Source organism: Phodopus roborovskii, unplaced genomic scaffold (assembly GCF_943737965.1).
Source record: "Phodopus roborovskii unplaced genomic scaffold, PHOROB, whole genome shotgun sequence".
Classification (NCBI taxonomy): domain Eukaryota; kingdom Metazoa; phylum Chordata; class Mammalia; order Rodentia; family Cricetidae; genus Phodopus; species Phodopus roborovskii.
The window spans coordinates 31,692,035-31,717,584 of NW_026126540.1; the positions used below are offsets into that span (position 1 = coordinate 31,692,035).

Here is a 25,550-nt window from a genome sequence, read left to right on the forward strand (position 1 = left end):
TTTGGTGAGCTGTGAATGTTCATGGTACACAGATATACATGCAAATAAATTACCCATACACAAATAAAATAGTTTTCCTAAAAGGCCTCTAAAATCGGGGGTAGAAGGGAGCCATCATATTTCTGAAGAACTCTTTAATTTCAGTTTTCTTTTCATCATTACCTAGGAGGGAAGAAGTTAATGTGCTGATTGTTTAAGAAAACATTTGGAATGTTTCAAATGAGGCTTTAGAGGGAGCTGGATTAAAGAACCAGCAGGTCTATGGTGGGAGTTCTCACAGCCACCGATAATCTGCTTGCAAAGGAGCAAAGGAACTAATTATCTTTGGAGAGGACTGTGTGCCTGATAAAATAATTAAAAATAAATGGCTCTCCTTAGAAATGCAAATTACCAAGTACTGAAGAAACCCTGGTGGTCACATAGACAATAAATAGATGTGTTATCTGAGGTCCTTTACTTGATTGATTTTCAATTCTGGTACAACCAGGCTGGATGATGGAAACAGCTCTTGAAAGTGTTGAACCGTGACACCTCACCCTTGGGACTTTCTAGGGTGAGATTAGGGACCCACCTCATCCTCTGATCCCTAACTCCACTAACGTGCGATAGGGGCATCGCTGCAGACCCATCTCCAAAGTACTACTGAGGCCCTTTCCTCCTACCCAGTGTCGTCACAGAAAATAAGGCCTTAGGCAAACACCATGGTGGTGGTCTGGGCAAGTCGACGGGGAGGTAGGAGGCCTTGGGAGCCAAGTAGAACACTGTTGCATGGTGGAGGGGTGCTCTTCAATGATGACTCTGAAACCAAGCATGCCAACATGTGACCCCCCACCCTCCCATCTGGAGATGGGGTTTCTCTGTGTACTTCTGGCTATTCTGGAACTCACTATGTAGACCAGGCTGGCCTGGAACTCAGAGATTCACCCACCTCTGCCTCCAGAGTGCTGGGATTAAAAGCATGTGCCGTCACCACCTGGTGTCAATTCATGTTTCTATCCCAGTTTTCAGAGGCTGGCCTTAGTAGGAAGAAGACTACTGCAAGTGGGAAGGCAGCCTAGACCATACAGTGCAGGGCTATATATGGTGAGTTCAAGTTCAAGGCTAGCCTGGGATGTATCACAAGACCCTTTCTCATCAAAATAAGAACAGAAACAAAAGCCACCTCAAAATCATAAAGTACAAAGCCAAATAAAAATGTCAAAAGGGCTACAACATGTTATCCTTTTGTCAAAGAACCAATATTGATTAGATAACTACTGTTACACTTTCTGGCAGGCATTTGTAAAGGGATTGGGGTAGGGGATGGGTTTCTGCTGGGAAAGAAACTGATTGGGGTGTCAGATTCTGGGCACCTGAGTCCATGCTCTCAATTCCTCTTGCTTTGCTGACATCAGATTTCTCCTGCATCTCTTATCTAGAAGGAAATGATATCCCTTGTGACTGGGCCAAGCTGATGTTTTCAAGGGAATAGGTGATGTTGGAGAGGAAAGAGAGAGGAAGGAAGGCTCATTGGCTGGTATTCCTTGCTTTCCAGATGAGGGCTGAACCTCCAGGAAGTGAGGTCTATGTAAGCTGGGGCATTGACGCTATCTATATCTGCAGGACTCAAAGAGTAAGATGGGTACCACACAAAGAAACACAACAGGATCTGGCTAACAACATATGTCCATGTCAGGTCTCTTCTGGTCCCTAGGTAACTTGGCCAAGGTCTGAAGCAGAATCCATTCACCTTAGTCAGTCCAATCCAATCCTATCACACTCCTTCTATCAGCATAGACATTCCTTGGGATTCAGTAGCCTTCATCTTCCTTTCTAACTGAGGTCCAGTCTCCAGTGGCCACCTTCATGTCCACACAGAGAGCCTTTTCCTTCTGGGCACTGAGACTCAGCTGTGACAACTTCCTGGACTTCCAGTACAAGCAGAGGAGGGAAGTGAGCAGCAGCAGCAGCATGATGAAGGGGCAGACGATGAGGAAGTGGAGTAAGGGTTCGGAGGAGCAGATCCGGGAAGAGAACGTGGATTCTGCAACAAAAGAGAAACAGAAGGTAAGCAATGTCCATATTATCTGGGCCTACTAGTCACGTACATGATAGTAGGCAAGTCCATGTAGATAACATGGCAGGGTGGTACAGACCCTTTATCCTGTGAGAGTGCCAGATAGGCAGGGGGAAAACAGGCCTAGGACATTCCCAACACACACATCTCCCCCTGCCCGGCCATTGTAGCTATAGAGCTGCCAATGACCTACTTACAACCAGCAGCCAAAAAGAAAAGGAAAACAAAAAAGAAAACCTTTCCTTTAATCTTCTTCCCTCAGAAAAGATATGTATAATTCAGTCCTCGTTCTCAGCTGTGTAGCTGGCCCTGAATTTTTAACTGAGCTATTCCCACTGCTGCTTCGGAAACTTGACATGCAATGGTGCTACCCTCAGCAACAGCTGGACTTGTGGAGGAGCATGCTTCTCCCCCTGGCCATGTCACACAGGTCACCCAGCCCCTGGCTCATCTGTCATTTCCTATGCCTCTGGGCACAGCCAGGTGTGGATAGATCTCCTAGACTTTTCACATGGCCTTTTGTCAAGCAGCCCTTTGTTTAGGCCCCTTCCTTACCTTGACTGAGAAATTCTAACAGCATCCTGGGATCCATGCATCACCCATCATGCTTAGACATGTGAACTAAGCCAAAATGACTGCTGTCACAGGGTCAAAGACACTGTATGGAGGCATGCCAAAGCATGTGATCCTCAGTCAACTACAGTCTGCTGTGAGGTACCATCACCAGACAAATGTGGGGCAATGAGGCTGGCTCCTGGCCACTTCCCAGGGATGCAGAGTGGACTCAAATGCCACAGGTCCTGGGGAATGGCACCCTGAGCTAATGACGACCAAAGGCCCAGGTTAGAAAGTCATGTGTGTGAAGTACTACCAATCACTCGTTGTGGGTTTCCAACTATGTTTATGATATATTTGAAATTGAGGCTGTTCTGAATGATCCGATGCTCACAGCAGCTGTGCTTTGCTTGGGAAACCATAATGACATGAGCCCTCTTGTCTTCAAAGGTTAAGCTATAGAATTTATGAGAGTATAGATTCTCGGTGATAAAAACAGGTTTAATAGGTCATTCTGATCAACCTCCTACTGCAAGAAGTCCCTTTGGGGCCTCACTAATGCACGTCACATACCAAAGACTGCCTCTGCCAGAAGTCAAGAGAGAACCAAGACATTTGCTCCAGGCTGAGCTCCTTGAGGGTTGGGCCTGCATCTTACATGTCTTTGTTATCTTGTGAAGTGTTTGCCCTGGAAGACCTCAAAGGATCCTGATGAAGGAATCAACTGCAGACTGTATTCCCCATGCAAGAACCAGGGTGGCCACCATCATGCCATGCAGAGTGATAGTCCTTGGCAAACATTAGGCTGTCAGTTCTGAATAGGGCTGGCACAAAGCTGCAGACGTTGGTGGCCTAGATTTTTTTTTTTTTTTTTTTCTGTTCTCATTTGTAGTCATCAGGCATCTGATTTTTCTTCTTGAAAACATGATCAATGGAAGAGAGATTTTGATTCTTTTCTTTCATTTTGCTTGTCTGTTTGTTGTTTGTTTGTTATGAGGCAGTCTCACTATATAGCCCAAAATAACCCCAAAGTCATGATCCTCCTGCTTCAGCTTCCCAAAGGCCGGGGTTATAGGTATGTGTCACCATGCCTGTCTTGACTTTTGACTCTTTTCTGTCCTCTATGTGCATTATTCTCCCAAATGATCCGTTGGACTATAATTAGTCTCCCAGGGCTCTTCCGGTAACACTTGCAAGCATGGTCAAAGGAGGCAGAGACTACAATGTTGTGATAGAATAGACCAGATTGCTGAGCCATACCTACCTACAGAAACTTCGTTTTTAGAACAACACTAAGAAAATGGCAAGCCCCCTACAGAGAGCCCATCTAGGAGACTGTAAACAGTCTCCTCAGGTGTCCAGACCCCTGGAGAATGACAGACAACCACGGATTTCATTTCCCTAAGGAAGCTTATAAACCTCAGGGTTGGACTCCCTGGGATATCAAAATGGCACCAGTGTTGACACATCCCTCCACTCGTGTAATGGCTACACACTTCAGCTAGGCGGGTCCTTCCTTCTCACTTTCTCCACATCCTCAGAGCTGCACATCCCTTCTCTGGAATTCCCTTTCCCCCCTCACCCCACCCATTCTGCAGCAGGTGAATCAGAGATAGCCAGGCTACAAGCTCATGATGGGAAACCTTCCCTTTTCTGACACCTGGAAGAAAAGACCTCCTACACTGCCTGAGAGCTTGAACTCTCATTAGGGCCCCTACCATGCTGCTCTCTGTCCATGGCATTAATAACTCTTATAATAAACTCCTTACCCAAAAGGACAGCCTGCCCTAGTGTCTTTCTTGGCCCCAGACCCAAGAATGGTCACTGACAGAGAAGAGAGCCATGGAGTCCTAGTTAAAACAGTGGCTATGAGCATTCCTGCAGTGGAGTGAATGAATACCAATTGGATTTCAAATAGAACTTAATTTAAATCTTCACTCTTCAACTCACTCTTGTGAAGATTGAATAAGTTATTCATCTCCTCGAATTCTTTGTTTCCTTATCAACTAAACAGGGATAATAATAATAACACTCTATCGAGTTTCAATGAGATTATATACAATATAACATTTAGCACAATACCTAGACCATTTCTTGAGTGGGCAAACAATAGACATTAGCTAGAATGTTCTCAAGGAAGCTGAGAAATGCCTAGGCAACTTTTTCCCAAGCACGCTGATTCCTCACAAAGACCTCAGCTCTGTGGTTTGGATCTGGAATATCCTCTAAAGGGCTGAGTAGTCAGGGTTTGGCCTCAGCTCGGAGCTACTGAAAACTGATAGGCACAGGTTACTAGGAGCATGGCCTTAAAGGGAACAGTAGGATTCTGATTTCTTCTTCTACTATCTTTTCCCTCTTTCTAGGATGCCAAGAGGTGAGAAGCTTCTTGAAGTGTCACACCCTCTCACCTGCCTTGCTTCTGGCCCAGTGCCATGGACCAACCAATGGGTGGCCTGAAATCTCCAAAACTGTAAGGCAAAAAGTAGGACTTCCCTCTCTAGACATTATCCCAGGCCTTCTGTCCCAGAGATGGGAAGCTGAACCCAATACAACAGATTCCTCGCCTTCTTTCATGGACCGGACTTTAAATGATTCCTTTGGGGATGCCATCTGTGGTGATATGAGTGAGCTTGCCCATCCATCTCAGGCATCTGAACACTTGCTTCCCAGTTACTAGCCCTGTTTGGGGGAAGACGAGGAAATACAGCCTTGCTAGAGGAAGTATGCTACTGTGGCAGGTTTGAGAGTCTGGAGATCCATGCTACTCCTAGTTGGCTCTCTCTGCTTTGTGCAAAATGAAAGCCCTTGTGTCTGCTCTAGTGGCCATGCTTGCTATCTGCTGCCTCTGCTCCGCCATCATGGCTGCTACCCCTCCAGAATCATAAGCCCAAACAAACTCTTTTTCCTTAAGTTACCTGGGTCATCGTGTTTCATTACAGTGATAGAAAAATAACTAATATGCTGGCTTCCTTTCTAGTCAGGGGTGGTAGAGAATCAGGAGGTGAGTCCATGGCAAGCCTTAAACTTGCTGGAATGGCAGTATGGTGATGGTGAGGTGGGGTGAGAAATGGGAAGGAATCTGGTATAGGGGTATTTTGCCCCTTGATGGGAGATGTTATTCTGTATATGTTTCTCTTATTGGTTGATGAATAAAACACTGTGTGGCTAGTGGCCAGGCAGGAAGGTTACCAGATGAAGAGACTTCTGGGAGGTGTAGGCAGAGAGGAGTCATCATGTGAGTCCGGGAAGAGGGGACACAAGTCAGGCATTCTCTGGTAAGATAAGACCATGTAGTAATACATAGATTAGTAGTTATGGGCTAATAATTAAGACAGAGCTAGCCAATCAGAAGCCCAAACCATTGGATCACAGTTTCATAATTAATATAGGGTCCATGTGGTTTTTTGTTTTGTTTTGTTTTTTAGGCTGACATGGCTGCCTGACCAGGCTGGTGGGAAGAACCATCTGTAACAGTCCCTGACACTCTAGCCTTTAGTATGGCAGAACAGTCTTCACGGAAAGGAGGCTTCTCCATTTAGAGCAATCTGCCACCAAAGGGCATCACTGTGCCCTCTGCACAGCACTGAGTTGGCCAACAGCAAGCAACTGTTAGCTCTAGTGTGTCTAAATTACCTCTCGGGGGAGGGCACTGTTTGCTTTGGACCCTGCCGTCACCATTTCCCACCATCTGCCTCTCACCCATATTTGGATAAGAGCTGGTGACTCTCAAAACCATTTACAGTTTGGCATTTTGAATCAATCCAAGTAAGAGTGCACCACACTCAGAGCACACAGCCTGCAGAGGGGAGCCAAAGACATAAGGAGCACACTCCATCTTGAGCAGCCGTTTATAACTTGCTTCCTTCTGCCCACAGCCAGGCACCCTGTGCATAGCTCTTCATTTGGACACTACTGCGGTTACGCTGACTTAGGAGAGGGAGAGGATAAAGGTGCTTCGGAACTCCTGACTCTATCCAGAACTTGGGCCATGTGAGGTCATTTAAGAGAGCTGGCCCCCAAGTGGGGTCTAGATCTCTACAGCAAGTACATCCCACAACAAGTGCCTCCCCACAGCTTCCTGTTTTAACCTATTTGGAGGTATGCTTGCGCATTCTTTCATCAGTTGTTAGGCGAGACCTTATTGAGTGTACTGGGGAAGGTAAACAAATGATCTCTAGAAACTTCAGTGTGGTAGGAGTGCATGTCTCCTTTAAGAATCTATTTTCTAAAAATACCCCTCATCTAAAAATAACCGTCATAAAAGCTAGGAGATAGTAATGAGTATTATGCTGCCAGCTGCCACAAATAATCCATCCGCCTCCTGCCCCAAAGCCTAATAGAGCGGCCTATCACTGCATCACTGACAATTTTTCAGAATATGACATTTAGGGGCTGGGTATGTAGTTCTACTGGCAGCGAGCTTACCTGGCATGGACAAAGTCCTGGTCCATTCCTTAGTGCCATATAAATCTGGTATAATGGAGCAGATATGTAACCGTAGCATTGAGGAGGCAGAGGCAGAAGGACCAGAACTCTAAGGTTATCCTTGGCTATACAGAATGTGTAAGGACAGCCTGGGCTCTATGAAACCTTATCGCAACAAATAAACAAACAAACAAATGGATAATGCATTTTGTATTAAAGAGCTAAAGGTGAGGTAAACAGACTTAGCCCTATAGCCCCTACCCTGCTAAGTCTTTGTAAAGAACAAGGGGTGGTGGCAAGGTCTAAGATATGCCTCCACTCAAGCCATGTGATCCATAGGTGTTTTATGTAGTCCTAAAACTAACCCAAACTGGTGTGGTCAAATAGAGGTGGAGAAATGAGGAGCAGAAGTGAATTGTATTTGATTTGGATTCTACCAACATGCAGTGTTGGCAGTCATCAGGAGTACACTTGTGGGCTGGTAAATGTTGAGCCTCTCGTGAGTCAGTCTAGATCTGAGAGAGCACACACAATGTCCATGTATCCTCGAAGTTCATGTCCACTAGCGGTGATGTGTGTGGTACAGGTAGCTTCAGGGTGATGACTGAGAGAAGGTAAGTCCGAGAAACATGAAGGCTCGGCCGTGGACCAGGGAAGGGTGGCATGGACGTGCACTGTCTTGAGGGTTACCTCCACAACTCGATGCTAGCCTGCACTGTGGATTTCACCTTTCTCCCACTGCCCCTTCCCCTCTGTGCTGTGAGCGTGCTCTGGAGCCCACCAACTTTAACTCCAACAGAGCAAATACCGAAAACTCATTGTTCAACACTTCCTGCCTTTCCTCATGGCCTTCCCTCTTGCCCTTTACAGCTCTTGAGAAAGAAACCATCACCTGACAGGTCTGTTTCCTCACTCTTCAGCCACCTCAGCCTGCTGTTCTTACTGCTTTTCTGTCCCTGCCATGTTAGGTCCAATGGAGATGTTCCCCCTGTGGCGTGTGTGGTGTGTGTGGTGTGTTTGGTGTGTGTGTGTGTGTGTGGTATGTGTGGTATGTGTGTGTGTATGTGTGTGGTGTGTGCATGTGTGTGTGTACGTGTGTGGTGTGTGGTGTGTGTGGTATGTTTGGTGTGTGTGTGTGTGTGTGGCGTGTGTGGTTTGTGTGGTGTGTGTGTGTGGTGTGTGTGTATGTGTGGCGTGTGTGTGTGTGGCGTGTGTGGTGTTTGTGGTGTGTGTGTGTGGTGTGTGTGTGTGTGTGTGTGTGTGGTGTATGTGGTGTGTGGTGTGTGTGTGTGTGGTGTGTGTATGTGTGGTGTGTGTGTGGCGTGTGTGGTGTTTGAGGTGTGTGTTTGTGGTGTGTGTGTGTGTGGTGTGTGTGTGTGTGTATGTGTATGGTGCAAGCATGCGAGCGTGCAAGTGTCCTCCTCTCTCATTCTCTGCCTTGTCTGTTGGAGGCAGGGTCTCTCCTGTACCCGTAGCTCACATTTCTTTCTTGCCTAGACTGGCAGCCAACAAACCTCAGAGAGCCTCCAGACTGCCTCCAACAGTTCCAGGTCATGAGTGCATATGAGATCACACGAGGCTTGTGCGTGGGTACTAGCACATGGTTGCACAGCAGTGTTCTTAAGCACCGAGGCATCTCTTCGGCCCTCCCACCCTTATCTTAAACAGCCTTTTTGTATTGTTCAGTCTCTTGGGTTCCCCTTGCCTCCTGATATGCTATTCTGATCTTCCACCACTGACGCCTGGACACCTCAGGTGCCCTTCCTTGAGCGTCATTACAGGCCACACATTGATAACACTGTGTGCAAGTCTGGTACAGTTCACAGTTGGAATTCCCACTATCTCCCAGATAAGCACCTCTTGAAAAGTCTTCGGGTTGACTTCCAGCTCAGCTTGCACAAACTGGATCCCCATCTCCCCTCTCAGGCTTGGGTTGGTTGCTTGGTAAACAGCCTTGTGACCCACTTAAGCCCCAGTGCAAATTCGCCTCTTCGGCTCACTCACCGCCCACAGATGCTATCTAATCGGGCTCCCAGCTCCTAGTGCCGGTTCTTCCCCCTTCTCCCTAGCACTGCCTGAGCTCAGGCCTTCATGTCGCCTCATCTTGGCTACAGGTTCATGCAGTTCACCCTGCTCTATCTTCCTCCCTCCGCCTCAGCTTCACTGCTGTACCCAATGGGAACTTTCTAAAGGTGACTCTGAGGATGTCACTGCCACACTCGAACTTACTCAGGAGTACCCCACCCCATGACTGTCAGGATAAAGTGCCCGGCCCTCACTTCACACACTAAGCACAGCTGAGCTCTGTGGTCCCCCCACCTCAGTGACTTCATCTCTTGGACTGTATGCTCTGAGTTTCAGCCCTTCTTAACCACCGAGGTTCCCTGGCTCTAACATGAAGTTTTATATCCTTTTGCTTTATTGTGTACCTTTTCATTTCCCTAAAATAGTTTTCTCTCTTCTCATGCGTCCATGTTCTAGGGAACCTTCCCATCCCTACTTGACCCTTTACTCTGGTTCAGTTGAGCTCTCAGCGTCAGAGGACTACAGTCCTCTGATGATGCTCTATCAGAGTGGATTCGGCTTTCCCTATTCTGTGGGAATGCTCCCTGCCATTTATGGTTTTGTGGGCTCAGATATCATATGCTTTTTCTTTTTCTTTTTTTGAGACAGGGTTTCTCTGTGTAGCTTTGGAGCCTGTCCTAGAACTTGCTCTGTAGATCAGGCTGCCCTCAAACTCACAGAGATCCACCTGCCTCTGCCTCCCGAGTGCTGGGATTAAAGGTGTGTGCTACCACCACCCAGTTGAACTGTATCTTTGAACTAGGAGCCAGAATTAACCTTTTCTCCCCTTAAATTGCTTTTGTCAAAAGTGTTTTATGACAGCAATTAGAAAATAAATTTGACAATGTATATATGTGTACATAACATATTGGGTTGGAAGCATAAAGGAAAAGGGGTTAACATTAATCTAGAACTTAAAACATGCCAGTGTCTAGGGTATTTTTTGTTTTTTGTTTTTTTTTTTTTGTTTTTTGTTTTTGTTTTTGTTTTTTTTTTGTTTGTTTGTTTGAGGGGGAGGTTTCAAGGCAGAGATTCTCTGTGTAACAGTCCTGACTGTCCTGGAACTCTCTCTGTAGACCAGGCTGGCCTTGAACTCACTGAGTTCACTTGCCTCTGCCTCCCAAGTGCTGGGATTAAAGGCATGTACCACCACAGCCCAACTCAGTGTCTAGGCTTTTTTAAAAACATATTTGTATTATGATCTTCATTTTATGAGAAAACCAAACATCATACATGTCAATAGTCTGACAACATGGCTAATAGGTGGTTAGGGCTGCAATCTGAGTTTAGGCTTATCTGACTCCAAGCCCTAAGGACTTTTTATCACCCCAGATTGTCTCCCTGACCACTCACCAGGAGCAGTAAGGCAGAGTAGGGCCAGTTGCTCAGTCACAGGATTCCCTTGAGAACACAATGTTGGCTGCAGTGAAAACCTTGTTGGTCATGGCACAGATCTGTGAGCTTTTTCCCAGAAATGACTCTGTTTCAGTGTCTTCTTCCAGAGTTCATCTTTTACACATCTCTACGAGATGTTCTACATGATCTCACATAGATATGCTGTGCAGCCTCTCCTTGTCTCAGAGGAGCTTTGCTTGCTAGTCACAGAATCTGTCCTTTTTATGGTTGTTATCTATTCATTCTATTGTAAAAACTGCTGATTCTATGGGACTTGTGAATTCCAGGGGAAAACATGTGTGGGGTTTGCCCAGATATATGGGGTATCCTGTAATTGTTGGAATGAAAAGCTGATAAAAATTTTTTTTCTGCCTGGTCATTTGGAAGAAAAATATTACTGAAGAATGGATATGGGGAGAGAGGATGGAAGAGCCCTGAAAAATAGACAGGAGAGGATGATGGAACTCCAAAGAATGGTCAGGGGGAGAGGATGGTGTCACCCTGAAGAATAGACAAGAGTGAAGGATGATAGATCTCTGAAGAATGAACAGGGGGAGAGGATGATGGAATCCTAGGGAACAAGTCAGATGGAGCCCCAGTGGGATGCAGCAAGGCTCTCTTTGCCATGAGAAATTGGCATATGCACCCCTTCCCTTCCAGGAATTGTTGCTAAGGCTAGCTGGTCTGCTAGGAATGTGTAAGACTCTGCCTGGATTTCTCTAGTGATCCTTTTCCAATGTAAGTTCAGCCTGTAGTTCACCTTTCAGCTCTTTGAGTCTCTCTGGAAAGAAGTAGCTAAGATACTGAGCTGGCGGATACTGTTGCCAGCCACAAGGTATTGGTTCAGCTGAAAGAAAGCACTCTTACTATTAACGCATATCTGATAGACACCTATCACTGTCTGATACTATACTAGGCTGAGACATTGGTTGAGGATGACCTTCCTATACAGAGAGCTGTCAGTCTTTGGTCAAAGGCCTTTGGGCAGCTCTTCTCTTTGTTGGAGACTATAAGGCAGTTCTATATGGCATCCTTCTGTCTTCGATGTCTTCCAAGGCATAATAATACAATGGAAAGAGAACACCAAACAAGCATTGCTAATGTTTGGATCTTAAATGATCATCCCATCCCCTAAAAGATCTATGTGGGAAAGGCTTCCTCCTTAGTTCTATTCTATTAGGAGGTGGTGGTACCTTTAGGAGAAAGTTCTGGTGGGAGATCTTCATGTCATTAAAAGCATGCCATTGAAGGGATAGTGACACACCAGCCCTTCTTCTTTCTCTCTCTCACTTCCTAGCCAGAGGTTAGTGGTTTTGCTCAGCCATACACTCTGTGAGCACAGTAATCATTCTCTGCAGGTTGAGTATGTCTGCCTAGTAACATTATCAAAGACCTGACAGTTTGGTGAGGAGAGAGGCAGACAGACAGACAGACAGACAGACAGAGACAGAGAGACAGACAGACTGACAGAGATCCCAGCCCTGGTTCTCCAAGGAAGAGTGTTTTTGGTTCTGTTAATTTTTCTTCACATGATCAAAGGAGCTTAGGTGAAACAGACTCTGATTCATTCAGATCAAAATGCAGAGCTGCCATCACAACTATCATCTTATTTCTCTTCCACTCCAAAACAGCATCCCGAGATCAGAGGGCCAGCCAAGAGGTAAGGATGCTGACTGCTCATGTTCTTTGGGTATCCAAGGCACACATGGCACTGATGGCTCTTGCTTGGGATTGGAAAGTCAGAACAGTTCAGATGTGCCCATTAGTCAAGTGTCTGTGCCTAAACCTCATGAAACCTTGCAAGTTGAATTGGGTTACTATGGAGAAGGGCAGTAAAGTCATCTTCTTTGAAAAATTGCCTCTAGCCTTGGAAAAGGGGGGAACAAATCTAGGAGGAAGCACAAAGGGGAGCCAGATATGCCAGTGACCCCATGAGCCAGTGGCTGGTAGACTCCCAAGTTACCTGAGGGCAGCACTGTAAGCATCATCCGCTGGGACTCATCTGAGGCTTGGTTGATCCAGTTGCCTGGGTGCCCATGTTGCTGCCACTCTGCCACTCTGCACCAATACATCCCAGCATCCTCCAGCTGCACCCGATTCAGCTTCAGGATGAAGTCTGCAGGAGAAGATCGGAAGCAGTGCAGGAGCCTCCTGTGCCCCTCTTGGCCGTACTCCAGCAAGCCATCATACTGCAGGTGCACCAGCATCTGACTCACGGCATTTTCTCTGCTCCAGTACCATGTCACTGAGTACAGGGAGGCTGGGCTGCTGGAGCCATTCAGGCTGCAGCTGAAGTCCACCTCTCCGTGCTCAGTAGCGTTTCCCAACCAGCTCACTTTGGAGACATGGACGTGACTTCCTAGAAGGTAAAGTGATGGACACTTAGACAAGAGCAGACTTTCGGCATGGTCATGTCTGAGCCACACCAGTTCCACTGAGAGATCTTGTCTGGTGTTCTCCAGACATTGGAACCTTCATTGTTGCTATTCGCCTTTGATCCTTCCCCTAATTTTTACACTTGCCAGAAAATTCTCTGCCACAAACCAAGCTAACCACGTCCCTCCTTTAGCCTGACCTCTTGCCTGATAGACTCTAGTACTAAAACAGACATGGCTTCAGCGGGACTCGCAGACTTTGTCAGTCTTTGAACTTCCTCTTTGGTTTCCCACAACTTTCAGAACTCTCACAAGTTACATATTACACCACTGTCACTCCTTTTGATGAAATCACCTTCCCCCACCACACCCAGATTCCATCTTTTGTTCAGGCACACTGAGAGACAGAACACTGATACAAGGGACAGGATCCCACCCAGGGGAACCACCTCCATTATTAGGTTACTATGCCTGTTGCAGCTTTGGGACTGACTTCCTTTTTTCTACCCCACCCCTAGGCAGCAGGTGAGGACTTGGGATGGCACACCCAGGAGTTATAATAGAGAGCAACAGAAAGTCAAGGTGGGGAATTGCAGCGTGCATGGCATCTTCAACTCTGATACAAATTCATCTATTAATCTGTTTTGTTGATTTTTAAACTTTTTTTTTTTTTGTTCCTGATCTTGGCCTATGTTTAGTCTAATTAGTATTTACTTATCCTTCATGGAGAATCATGTAAAGTATTAATTCATATAAAATTCCCTGCATCCTTGCCTCAAGTTACTCTCTATTTGATTGCAAACTGGTTTCTAATTCATCACAGTACTTGACCACTGACCAGTTCTAAGCTCAAGGAACCCCTTCAGTCCTGGCTTTGTTTTCCGTTTGGCTTATGTCCCTAAGGTTCATTTTCTTCTTTTGACCTGAGAGAAAATCCCCTATGTAGTGAGATATTCACTTTGTCTGCACCTGAGGCACAGACCACGCCCGTTGGGGGTGGAGACAGGGGCGGATGTTACCTGGGGGAACTAAGTCTGAGTAGGAGGCTCTGAGAGCTCTCTTGCTTGCAGCATGGGGGCAGCAGTACATCTGAAGGCATCCTTGGGACCAGGAACCTGCTGGTGTTCATCTGTCTATGTTGTGAGTTATTTCTCCCTGAATAAACATCTATTTGGCCTATTTGTTTCTCCTGATCCTTATTAAACATCAATACCCCAGCTACAGTGATGACCAACCTGTGTTCATATCTCCATGCAGCTTATTCCTTAATTCATTCCCCAGCCCAAGTGTACAGGCTCAGCCCACAGTCACTTGGAGCTCAAAGAGAGGACTTGCTTGGTCCACTCGTATTTTAAGAGGGTTTGGTTAACTACAAGTTGAGAATGTCATTGTGTTTTCTCAGTCAGTGTTTCATCACTGTGACAAAAAAAAAAAAAAAAAAAAAAAAAAAAAAAAAAAACCTGAACAAAACAACTTAAGGAAGCCAAAATATATCATATGGCTTGTGGTTTCCAGCTTCATGATCCAATAATTCCTATATTTTGCATGTCTATAAAACTAGCACCATATGGATTTCTGTTAAGGTTTATAACCAGCTTTGCCTATGACTAGGAATCAAGCTTGGACCATGGCTTCATTCATCTCTTAGTGTCTATGCCATGGATCCTACAAAACTAACTACTTGTGAAGCTCCATGTGAGCAGGCAACTCCAGCCATGTTGCTCTCATCTCAAGGGAAAGTCATTAAAAACAAACACAACAACAAAACCCACAGTAGCTCAGGGTAGTCTGGAACTCACTGTGTAAGATAGGGTGTCTTTGAAGTTGTCATGCTCCTGCCTCAGTTTTTCTAGCTGAATGCTGCCACACCCAACTTTCAAAGGAAAATTACTCAATGAATTTACTCTCCCATCCTTGAGTCTTTGATTAGTGGGTCTGGCCAATTTTTGAGATGCTTCCAAAGTACCTTTCCTTTTGTGCTAGTGTAAAGTGTGTGGCACTGATTTCTAATAGCCACACTTTCCTTGAACCCCAACTTGAGTCTCTTTATTGGGCAGATGACAAGGTTTTTCACATTTCTTCTGCTCTGTTTTTTGCTCCTGATTATCACTGTAAACTTGGCTAAAAGCAGCTAGCAGTAACCATGTCATAGTCTGAGTTGCCTTGGAATTTGTCCCATTCCTTTGAGTCAAACCTCACTAAAGTCTTGGGGAATGAACAATTTGCCAGAATTCAACATGAATGACCTTTAGTCCACTTCCCAATAGAATCTTCATTTCTTTGTAAAGTTTCATGAGTACAGTCTCTCCACATTCCTACCAGCATTTTCTTACACAAGAATTGTCCACTAAGCTCTTCGCAAAGTGTTCTAGAAATATTCTAGCCTACTTCTTCAACATCTTTCAAATTCCTCCCACAAACCAGTTTCAGATCTTAAGAACCACTTCATCAGGTTGGGTCACAGAATTGACCCTCCCTCTCAATTTTCTGTATTGGTTTTGTTGTTGTTGCTGCTGTTGCTGATGTTGTAACAAATATCTGAAAGAAACAGTTTAGAGGAAGAAAAGTTTGTTCTGTTGATGGCCTCAGAGATTCCAATCCAAAGTCAGGCGGCTCATTTGCTTTGGTTTGGGTCTGAGGTAAGTCAGAATAATAGAGTGCTGGAACATGTGATACAAGCTCCTCTCAGACGGAAAGATAGAGAGAGAGCATGCCTGCACACTTGGACCTCCTTCTTCCCTTTTATTCTGTCTGGGACCGCCAGCCTATTTGATGAGACCACACACATTCAGACAGGTCTCCCCTTAGTTAATCCTCTCTGGAAATGGTCTCCTAAACATACCCAAAACACACCTTCCTAATCTCCTGGGTGCCTCCTAATCCAGTGAAAACTGAGGATTTCTTGATAGACTAAAAGATCTAATACTGAGGCTGTATTTCTACTTGAGGAACATGGGCTTGAGCCAAGAGATGCTGCAGGCATGTGTAGTCAAGTGTTTGGCTAGGACAAGTGGAAGGCAGGGACATCAGTCACACAGACACATAAGTGCAGGGGTGGTAGAGTCTCTGGAGCATCCAAGTAGAAGTGAACAGTAGGATCTACAAGCCAAAGGCTCGGGATATCTAAACCCAAAGATGTAAAGTAATTATCTTGTAGGTGACAGTTAAAGCCAGGGCAGTGATGTAGAAGCTCCGAGACTAAGAAGCAGAAGAGTGCAGGATCAACCCCTGAGGAACACATAAACTTAACGGAGAAAAGAGAGGGGCCTGGATAGGAAGCAAGCCAGGCAGAGGGGGAGATCTCTTCCTAAGATGTGCTTTACATCTGCTTCTCTCACAGACTGTGAGCTTCCCAAGGGCAAGAGCTGTGTCTTAATTCATCTTTGCAGCCCTGTTTCCTAGCATATGGAAATGTTCACTTATAATCTTAGCTTGTTTTTTCATGTCATCTTAGAAATAGTACTTTAAGCACCACATTAGATCAAGTTATTTACATCATACTCTTGGCCCTTGTCCAGTTCCTTAGCTGTGATACCCATTTGACTTTAATCTGCAGTTAGAGGTGACCCAGCCAGTACTGAGAGACCTAGTCAAGCCTGCCCGCATTCAGGCAGCAGCACTCGCAGACTAGCCCAAATGGATGGAATTTCCATTACATTTTTAAAGATCTCCAGAGGTGGAGAAGACTTCCCCCGTAAGCCATTCCAACAGTTAACTACTCGTATTTGCCTTATGTTTAGGCAGCCAAATGTTGAAAAGCAATTTCTCCACACATCCCCATAGAGTTGTACAGTTTCTGTTCACAGTGGGAGAAATATGCTTCGTATTACTCTTTCTCTGCCAAATTACAGTAGAGCCCCACTGGAGTGACACAGCTTGTTATTATAGAGATCTGGAGATACGATTCCCTAGGCAGCTGTGCAGACCAGGTTGCCAAGCTGCCAAGCAAACCAGGCAAAGGGATCTTGTCCCCATTTGAGCTAAAAACCTCATATTGGTTCACCTTAGGCAACCTTCCCTCCTCTGGTGAGTTACCAGGTCCTGTGTGTATTTGTAGGTGGCTATTATTCCTATGGTCCAGATTTTTGTTGTTTGAGACAGGGTTTCTCTGTAAAAGCCCTGGCTATCCTGGAACTCACTTTGTAGACCAAGCTGGCTTCAAACTCCCAGAGATCTACCTGCCTCGGCCACCCCATGCCACTACTGCCTGGCCAGATAATTTATCTTTAAGATTTATTTATTTACTATGTGTTCAAGAGAGCACCAGATCTCATTATAGATGGTTGGGAGCCACCATGCAGTTGCTGGGAATTGAACTCAGGACAGTTGAAAGAGCAGTCAGTGCTCTTAACCTCTGAGCCATTTCTCTAGCCCCAGATAATATTTTTAATCTCTTCATAGTCACACCCTACAGACAGTTGGGCATCCTATGGAAAGGTGTATGACAACACTCATCTAAGATTTACCTGTGGGCCTGAGTTTCAATTCTGTGAGTCCTGAAGTTTTTCTTTCAAGCTTTTGCCAAGTGCCATTCCTAAGCAAGAGCCATTCCTCCACGGCACAGTGGTAGTGGCCCTGGTCACTGTCTTCCACACTCAAAACGTTCAGCAGAAACAACTCTTGGGAGACTTTCTCAGAATGAAATTTTTGCTTGCTCCGAGGGGTTTGAAACTCATCCCCATATTTTACAACATTGGTTTGGTCCATTTCTAGGATCTTCCGATGGGGTGCATTTGTAGGAGTTGGAGAAAAGTACCAAGTGATGGATAACGGAAGGTTTCCAGCAGATCGGGACAAGATGGTGCATTCTATATGCGTGTTGGAGCTGATGGAGAGCTCTTGGACTTGACTGCTTGAGTTCACTCTCAGTTTGCTCTCTGAATAAAAAGAATGAAAATAGTTACTTTGCCAGGGCAAACAAACAAAAACAGAATTTTAAGCTAGCACGTCAACTAGAGCAAACAGCTGCCCTAACTGTTCATTCAGCTTCAGTACAATTCATGATCTGATGACTTTGAGCTCTGTCTCACAGGCTGCATGTGGCTAAGAATAGCTATGACTGGCCCAACACAAAAGTGTAAACTTGCTTCAAATACCATGAAATTTTGTTTCAGTCTTTGGTTGTGCATGAACTTTGTGGATGACAGTGTTGTGTTACAATGTCAAAAGACCGGACATGACGGTGAGAAGTCTGTGTGATTGCAAGTTGGTGTTTCTCTCTTCATAGCATCCATCTGCTCATCTCTGTTCTGTTCTTACTGTGTGGGTAGAGGGAGAGTGATGGGGAAAAAAGCCTGGTCTTCCCAACACAATATTACTGTTGTACTGAAGCAGAGGCACCCTTCTATAGCATGTCTGCATCACTGTGAGAAACAATGACACTGTGAGCGCTCTGTCTCTGTGTGTTTACTATATGAACTGTCTCTGGATTCCCAATTTGTCGAAGTCTAGTTAGAGTTGCCTTCAAACATGAGTAAACAAGAGGAAGTTGTGTGTGGGCTATTAAATTTGTGTCTCTTTGCAGGCATTCCACTGTGAGAATTTCATATGGAAATGGAGTCTGCCATCTTTTAACTCCAGCGGCTTTTCCTTTGTCACAAGATGCACAATAAATCTTACAAATCTCACTCTTATTTCTCGTTGATCACTCCACTGTTGTTGATGTTGCCAGCAGGTCCCTTTATTCCCTTCAACAAACATTTGTCCATCACAGATTATAGCACATACCAGGCCATGTTAGGTATTTTGTGAACACCTCATCTCAGTGAATCACAGTTTAGAGCAGCAGTTCTCAGCCTGTGGGACGTGCACCCTTTGGGAATTGACTGATCCTCTTACAGGAGTGGCATATCAGACATCTTAAATATTAAGTATTTACAGTATGATTCATAAAGTGGCGAAATTATAGTTATTAAGTAGCAACAAAAATAAATTTATGGTTGAGGGTCACCACAACATGAGGAACTGTATTAAAGGGTTGAACGAAGCATTAAGAAGGTTGAGGGTCACTGGGTCACAGGAAGATATAAGACAGGGACACAGACTTCCAGATATAGACTAGGTCACCCATGTAGATCAGAGATACGCAGAAAGGTAACAAATATGAGGATCACCCTGCAGGTTTACCTAACCCAAAGACAGGAGTTGGGAGAGACTTCCTGGAGGAGGTAACTCTGGGGTAATTCTTGAAGATTAAGAGTAATCACTCGGTTAAATAGAGAGCAAAGAAATATGTTCCACATAAAAGGAACAATTTGAATAACAGCCTTGGACATGAGAGTAAATGTGGGTTATTGAATTGCTGGCAGTTCGGTGTGGTTGGGTCAGTCTGAGATGGGAAGCGGAAGGCACTGGAAGAACATGTGCATAGGGTTACTGAAGATCTTTAACATCTTGCTATGGGAGTTTGGACATGAAGAGGACACAGTTTCTAATCTGTGGCACTGGGATGCGGTGAGGACATCATGAACAATATGGAAGGGATATCTCTGGACAATGGTGAAGACTTATACTCTGACATGAGTACAGGCACGTCTTGGAAGCAGTTAGCTATGAATCCCTGGACTAGAAGAGAAACCATTCTGAATAATGAACACGGGAGTTGTTAACAGGTGGACCATACCCATGGGCAGAATTTATTTTACCTAGAAAATCACAGAGAATCAGAGGACATACCAAGTTTGAATCCAAAAGAATGGTTGTTACTAGAGAAAAACTGGTTCAGTAGGACAAATGCTTGCCTATTGCAGGAGAGAATCAGAAGTTCAAGGTCATTCTTGCCTATATGATAAGTCTGATGCTAACCTGAATTTAGAAAGAAAAAAAATAGAGAGAGATGGGGGGGGGGAGAAGCCAAGCAGAGTAGCACACACCCATAATCCTAGCACTTAGTAGGTTGAGGCAGGAGGATTGAGAATCTTGAATCAGCCTAAACTATAGAATGAGATAATGTCAAGAAACAAAAACTAAAATAAAATAGTCACTCAGTGGAGGAGGAGAATACAAGAGAATGAGAAGGAATTGTAAATATTAGGAAGAAAGCCTCATGCCATGGGGCCAAGGACAATAAACAAAAGAAAGATTTGTGGAGGCAATCTCAAACATCAAGGGAAGGACAAGTAAATTAAGGCATGAATTCATGAGCAAAGTCATTACTATTAACACAAATATTTCTCAGCAGCACAGAGTAGGTGGTTGGCTGCCACACTTGAGCATCTGCTTTGCACACCAGGCATTGCACTAGGTGCACTATAGACACACTCCAGTTTAAGGGCACATCAGCAATTTACAGAAGCAGTGACTGAGGTAGGGGTAGATCAAGTAATTTGTCCAAACCCAGTGCTGATCATCATCCTGGGAAAATGAAAGTCAGAAGAGAGAAAGCACATGGAATGGCAGAGCTAGTCTGAGTTTTACTTTTAGCCTCTGTGATCTATTATTGAGTTAAGATAGAATTGGACTGAAACCACAAATTCTCTCTTGCATGTTAACACATTAAAAGGGGTAGCTAAGTGCATTCTAATGGAATTGCCATGATTGCCACCCCTTCCAAACATAAAAAAGATGCTGAGGCACCAGCAGTAACTGCCCTAAAAGATTGTCTCCTCTGGAGGAAGGCCTTTGAGGTCCTGTTATTCCAGACAGCGTCCTTTCACTCTTGGCAATAGGAACTCATGGCAGAGGCAGGAAGGGCACAGAGCAGTGGTTATTAGCAGATGTGGAAGCATTTCATTGTTTTAACAACCAGTGTGGCTGGCCCATGTGTACTAACTTCATGTTACATGCTTCCTTTACCACCACAAAAAGCAGTAAGTAGGTGTTTTTGTGTTTATTTCTATAGTTTACATAAAGTGGGAGGAGTTTTGTTGTTGTTACTCTTTGAAACAGAGGCTTGAATTGTAGCCTAGGCTGACCTCAAATTCTCAATCCTCCTGTCTCAGCATCCTGAGGACTAGGATTATAAATGTGCACCATCATACCTGACCCCCCCCCCCAAAAAAAAAGAAAGATTCATTCCTTTCCTTCTTGGTCCCTTCCTTCTTCCCTCCCTCCCTCCCTCCTTTCCTCCCTTACTTTCTTGTTCCTTCCTTTTTCTTTTTTAAAGCAGAGATCATTTCAAGCATTCCTTACCTGGGAAGGTAACAGCAATCTTCAATAGGTTAGAGGTGGCAGATAACCTGGCTGGACCATTTGTGTACAGGGAATTTCTGTCATAACCTTCCACTTTGCACTGATACACCCCTGTGTCCTCCATAGCAGCATCATGGATTTGGAGTTGTGAACGAAATGAAGTCTGTGAAACCTTCGTCTTCCCATGGAACTGGGAGAGGGTGTCCCCCCATTCAACTGTGCCATTGTGGGTGATTCGAATTAGCGGATGAAAGGCTCCTGAGCCAGCTGGCTGGAATTGCCATGTCACTGAGAATGGCAGCTTGAGAGCTGAGGAGTTGGCCCTCACTATGCAGGACAGGTCGAAGGTGTGGGTTAATGTCACTTGTGGCTGACGGCTCATCAGATTAACTTGTAAACTTGATTCTGTTGGGGGGAAAGTGAGACATGCTTCCTGTTTACCAAGTCCAAGCACAGGACTTCCAAATTTTCTCAATGCCATCCTTCACACAGGGCCACCCATTTGTGCTCCTGGAGTGTCATGAATTTGGGGGTAGAGGTTGGTCCACAGTACAATCTGTCCCAAATTCCAACCTCGGCCCTCCAAGTTTCCCCCATTGCCTGTAACTGTTCTCAGCAGCCACAACAAACAGGCAGTGTTTCCACAGTGTGCCACTTAGACAGCTGCACTGAGCAAGTCGAACACTCGGAGCCAGGGTCTGGCCTCCTTCCTCTCCCCACTCAGCAAGTAGAACACTCACAGCCAGTGTTTGGCCTCCTCCCCATCCCCCAGGCTTCAGCATCGCTCTCTTGCCTCTATGCCTAGGAAAGACCTCATGACGCCCAGGCTGCTGCTGGAAAGGAACAGGCTTGACTCCACTCATCTCTAAGTCAACTCCTATTCATAGGGATTTGTTTACAACTTTGAACAATTTACAAGTTGCACTCTAGAATGATCTTGATAAAGATGAGTAAACTCGAGAGGTTAGCGGGCAGGCCTGACAGGCAGACCCTGTTCTGGTTGTCTCTGGGTACATGTACCATTGGCAAGGGTTCTGGGTGACACTCCTCCAACTGCAGTAAAGGAAGAAGTGACGGACACACAATCAGGAATGGGTTTCCCAGATACTCACTCAGAGATTTTACAGTGACTGAAATCTTCTGGGTCCACTGCAAATCTTTGGTTTGATACCGGGGCCTCTCGGAAACTCTGCATTCATAGGTACCGCTGTCTGTGACCACAGCAGAGCCGATCTCCAACCGAAAGGTGGCCCAGTCCACTTTCTCCAACCTTCTGTTACTATGGTACCTGGGGCCCGGAGATGAGATTCCCAGCTGCACAGTACCATCTTGCCCCATGCCAGCCACAAACACGGGTGTGGTCCGGTCCTGTGGGATGAGCCACCAGCTCACAGACAGAGGACCTGCATCCCCACCTGCCTTGCAGAGAAGGGTAAGTGCCTCTCCTTCCCACACGACCCACCGCTCGGCAGACACGGCCACACTTCTTGCTGTAGATTACAGATTATGGAAGAAAAGTGCTTCAATTAAAAGTATTTCTAAAATACAGTGACACTGAATTATAAGGACTGGACTTGTTTGTGACAAATCAGAGCTGGTTGATTCCTCCTGTACTATGCCCAGAACAAAGACCTGCCAAACATTTAAATTGTAAATGAATGGATGGATAAATAGACAAATATATGTATGTATGTATGTATGTATGTATGTATGTATGTATGTATGTATGCATGAATGGATAAATGTAAGTGTGTCTATGTGAATGGGTCTGTATGTATACATGCTGGATGAGTGGATGGATTGTTGATAAATAGATAAATAGGTGGATGGATAAGTGCATGGGTGTGTGTGTGTAAAATAAAATTTCCCTAAGGTAATTATCACAAAGTGGAAACAAGACAGGTGACCTAGGACAGAGAGCCTAGGACACTTTCATGATTCATAATATACACTTATTTTCTTATTGTTTTTTATGTTTCTTATTGTACAGTCAGCCCATACTGAAGAATATCCAGTTGTGCAAAATTCTGGTAGTCTTTTGCTTGAATCTTTAGGGTGAGTAAATTAACCTCCTGATGATTTAAATGTTCATGGTGTTTGCATTTTTTTTTTTTTAAATAAAGGCTGTCAATGTTTTCAACATGCTCTCTGTCTCCTATTTACCTTGTCCCAGCCAGTCTAATCCTCTTAGTGTGTGTTTTGAACAAGGAAAGAAAACTATTAATTAGATCTCTGTTTGCAAAACCACGATAAAAATACTAATATGGAGACATATATTTATATACACATACATCATATATACAGATGCAAAATAGTCTTTTTTTAAGTTTTATTGGGGGAAGGGAGAGAGGAGAGAGAGGAAGAAAGAGAGAGGTGAGGGAGAGGGACAGATGGGGAGGAAGAGGAAGAAGAGGAGGAAAGATAGTCTTCTTATGTTTAAATTACTTAGCATAGCTATAAATGTAAGGCTGGCTCCCAGATGGGGAATTCAAGATGTGGGAAAATGCAAGCATCCATTCAACAAATGCTATGTGCAAGGTGCTGTCATGGCTGCTCTGTGGGCCACACAGACTCATCAGGAGTGCCTGGGTCCTGGGCAGTCCAGAACTAAAGGCCAACAGCCACCACCACTCAGAGGCAGAATTACTCTGGGCAACACACTTGACCTCTCTGAGCCTTCATGTTTCTTTCCAGGAAAAATGAGGGTAATAATGGCAGCCACATTCTGCTTTGTTGAAAAGACTGAATGAAGGCCACACAAAGGGCTTAGGCCTCCGGCTACAGCAAGTACTGAAAAGGGGTTAGCTATTACCATTAGTGTTTAATAAGAGGCATTGGCAACAGCAGAGGTGGTTCAAAGCAAAAGAGAAAAATAAAACAGAACCAGCATTAGAAGTCTAAAGGGGATCTAAATGAATCTGCAAATTGCTCTTCCCCACAGAGGAGATCCCTTCCACTGCTTCAGATGCGCATGTACCCGCTACAACGGCAGGATGAAAACTAATCTTCACAGACAGGGTGAGCAAATTATCAAACCTGCCTCTGCATTTTGGGCATCAGCGGCATGCTCATGCTACTATCTGCCTTTTGTTTTTAGTATAAAAATGACTCATAACTGAAGTTTGGAAATTAGAAGGGAAATGACTAGTCATTATCTCATGACTGTAACATAACCATCATGAATAGCTTCAACTAACATCACTTCAAACATCCATTGTGGCCATTAGCCTTATAGTAAGAAGAAAGGCACAGCAAAGCACAGGGACAGTGGGTGTTCCCTTCTGTTTAAAACATTCATGGAACAATAAAATCTGCTCGTATTTCAAATAGCAGTTTGACTTTCAAAACAGAATGTTAGACAAGGTCCTCAATAAATATGCTAATAAGTTTTCCAATTGCTACATGTCAGGCCCAGTTTGAACTCCAGGCTAGGGGGAAAAAAAATCCTTTGTCATTGAAACATAACCCTCTCCCCAGGACCAGGAACTGAATGCTATCAATCACTTTTTGGAGCTCCTGGGATCAAGTTCTTACCCGGGTTTAAAGAAATTTGTAGAAATTTTCCCCAGGGATTTCAGAGATTTAGTGAGCTCTGTGTAAATATGCAAGCCACCCACATTGTTTTTCCTGAATCCTAGAAACTTAGACCAAATGTTTAGTGTGGAAACTAACACCAAGATGCTTCCGCCCCACTCTCCTCCAGACATCCGCTCTCTTTCTCCCTAGCCACTGGGGAGAAGGGAGCAGAATGCAGAAGGGGCATTCATCTATCTTTGGAGATACCCCTAATGAGCTATGCAGCAAGATTAGCTTTCATTTTAGCTCAGTTTATTTTTAATTAAAATTTCTCTCCCCCTATTTTTTTTTTAACTTGCTTTTGGGCAAATTTTCTTTCTAGACTTTGACTTTAACACTCAGCCCAGAAGATTCTAATATTGGTTCTGGGTGCGTCTGGTTTTACCCTATGCAAAGCACTGATTGTTGAAACATAAAGTCACTCAATCTTCACAAAGTAAGGATGTCAAGTGGCTGTCCTGAGTCTGTTTTGTGCCGCAATAACAAATATCTGAGGCTAGGTAATGTATAAAGAGGTTCAAGGTGCTCATGACTCTGGTGGCTTAAGAATCCAAATATTGTGGTGCTGGCATGGTGGGTAACCTCTAGTGACAGCAAAATGGCACGGAAGAGAAAGGGAAGCAGAGGGAAGCGGGAGGGACAAGCACACACGGTGGTCTCATTTATACAGTCCTGCCTCCCAAGGTGGCATTAATACATTTTTGAGGGCGGGGCTTCCACTATCTAATTTTGTCCCCATCACCACACTGACGACCAAGCTTTGAGCCTCTGAAGGACAATTAGACACAAGGCACAACAGTGGTTAGCACTGTTTCATTCATAGGGATGTTCAGGACCAGTTGAGCAGACGTCTCACTGCATCACAACAAGCACAGAGAATAGAGTCTGTCTGCTTTCATTTGTCTCCTCATTTCTCACTAGGAGTCAGAATTATGACCCACTGCAAGTTAACACAACGAGATTAGCAGGAAGCA

General features: G+C 44.8%; 1 protein-coding gene across 1 annotated transcript in view; it reads right to left on the bottom strand.

Moving 5' to 3' along the window:
- Window positions 1-1,172: 1,172 nt before the first annotated feature.
- Window positions 1,173-25,550, bottom strand: part of Cd101 (CD101 molecule) — a 38,946-nt gene continuing 14,568 nt past the window's right edge. Inside the window, exons 5-9 of the mRNA XM_051199111.1 lie at window positions 22,113-22,490; window positions 21,001-21,405; window positions 17,337-17,747; window positions 12,459-12,854; window positions 1,173-2,023 (exon numbers count right to left, since the gene is read on the bottom strand). Coding sequence (XP_051055068.1) covers window positions 1,791-2,023; window positions 12,459-12,854; window positions 17,337-17,747; window positions 21,001-21,405; window positions 22,113-22,490 — 1,823 coding nt within the window. The 3' untranslated portion in view covers window positions 1,173-1,790. The remainder of the gene's footprint in view (window positions 2,024-12,458; window positions 12,855-17,336; window positions 17,748-21,000; window positions 21,406-22,112; window positions 22,491-25,550) is intronic.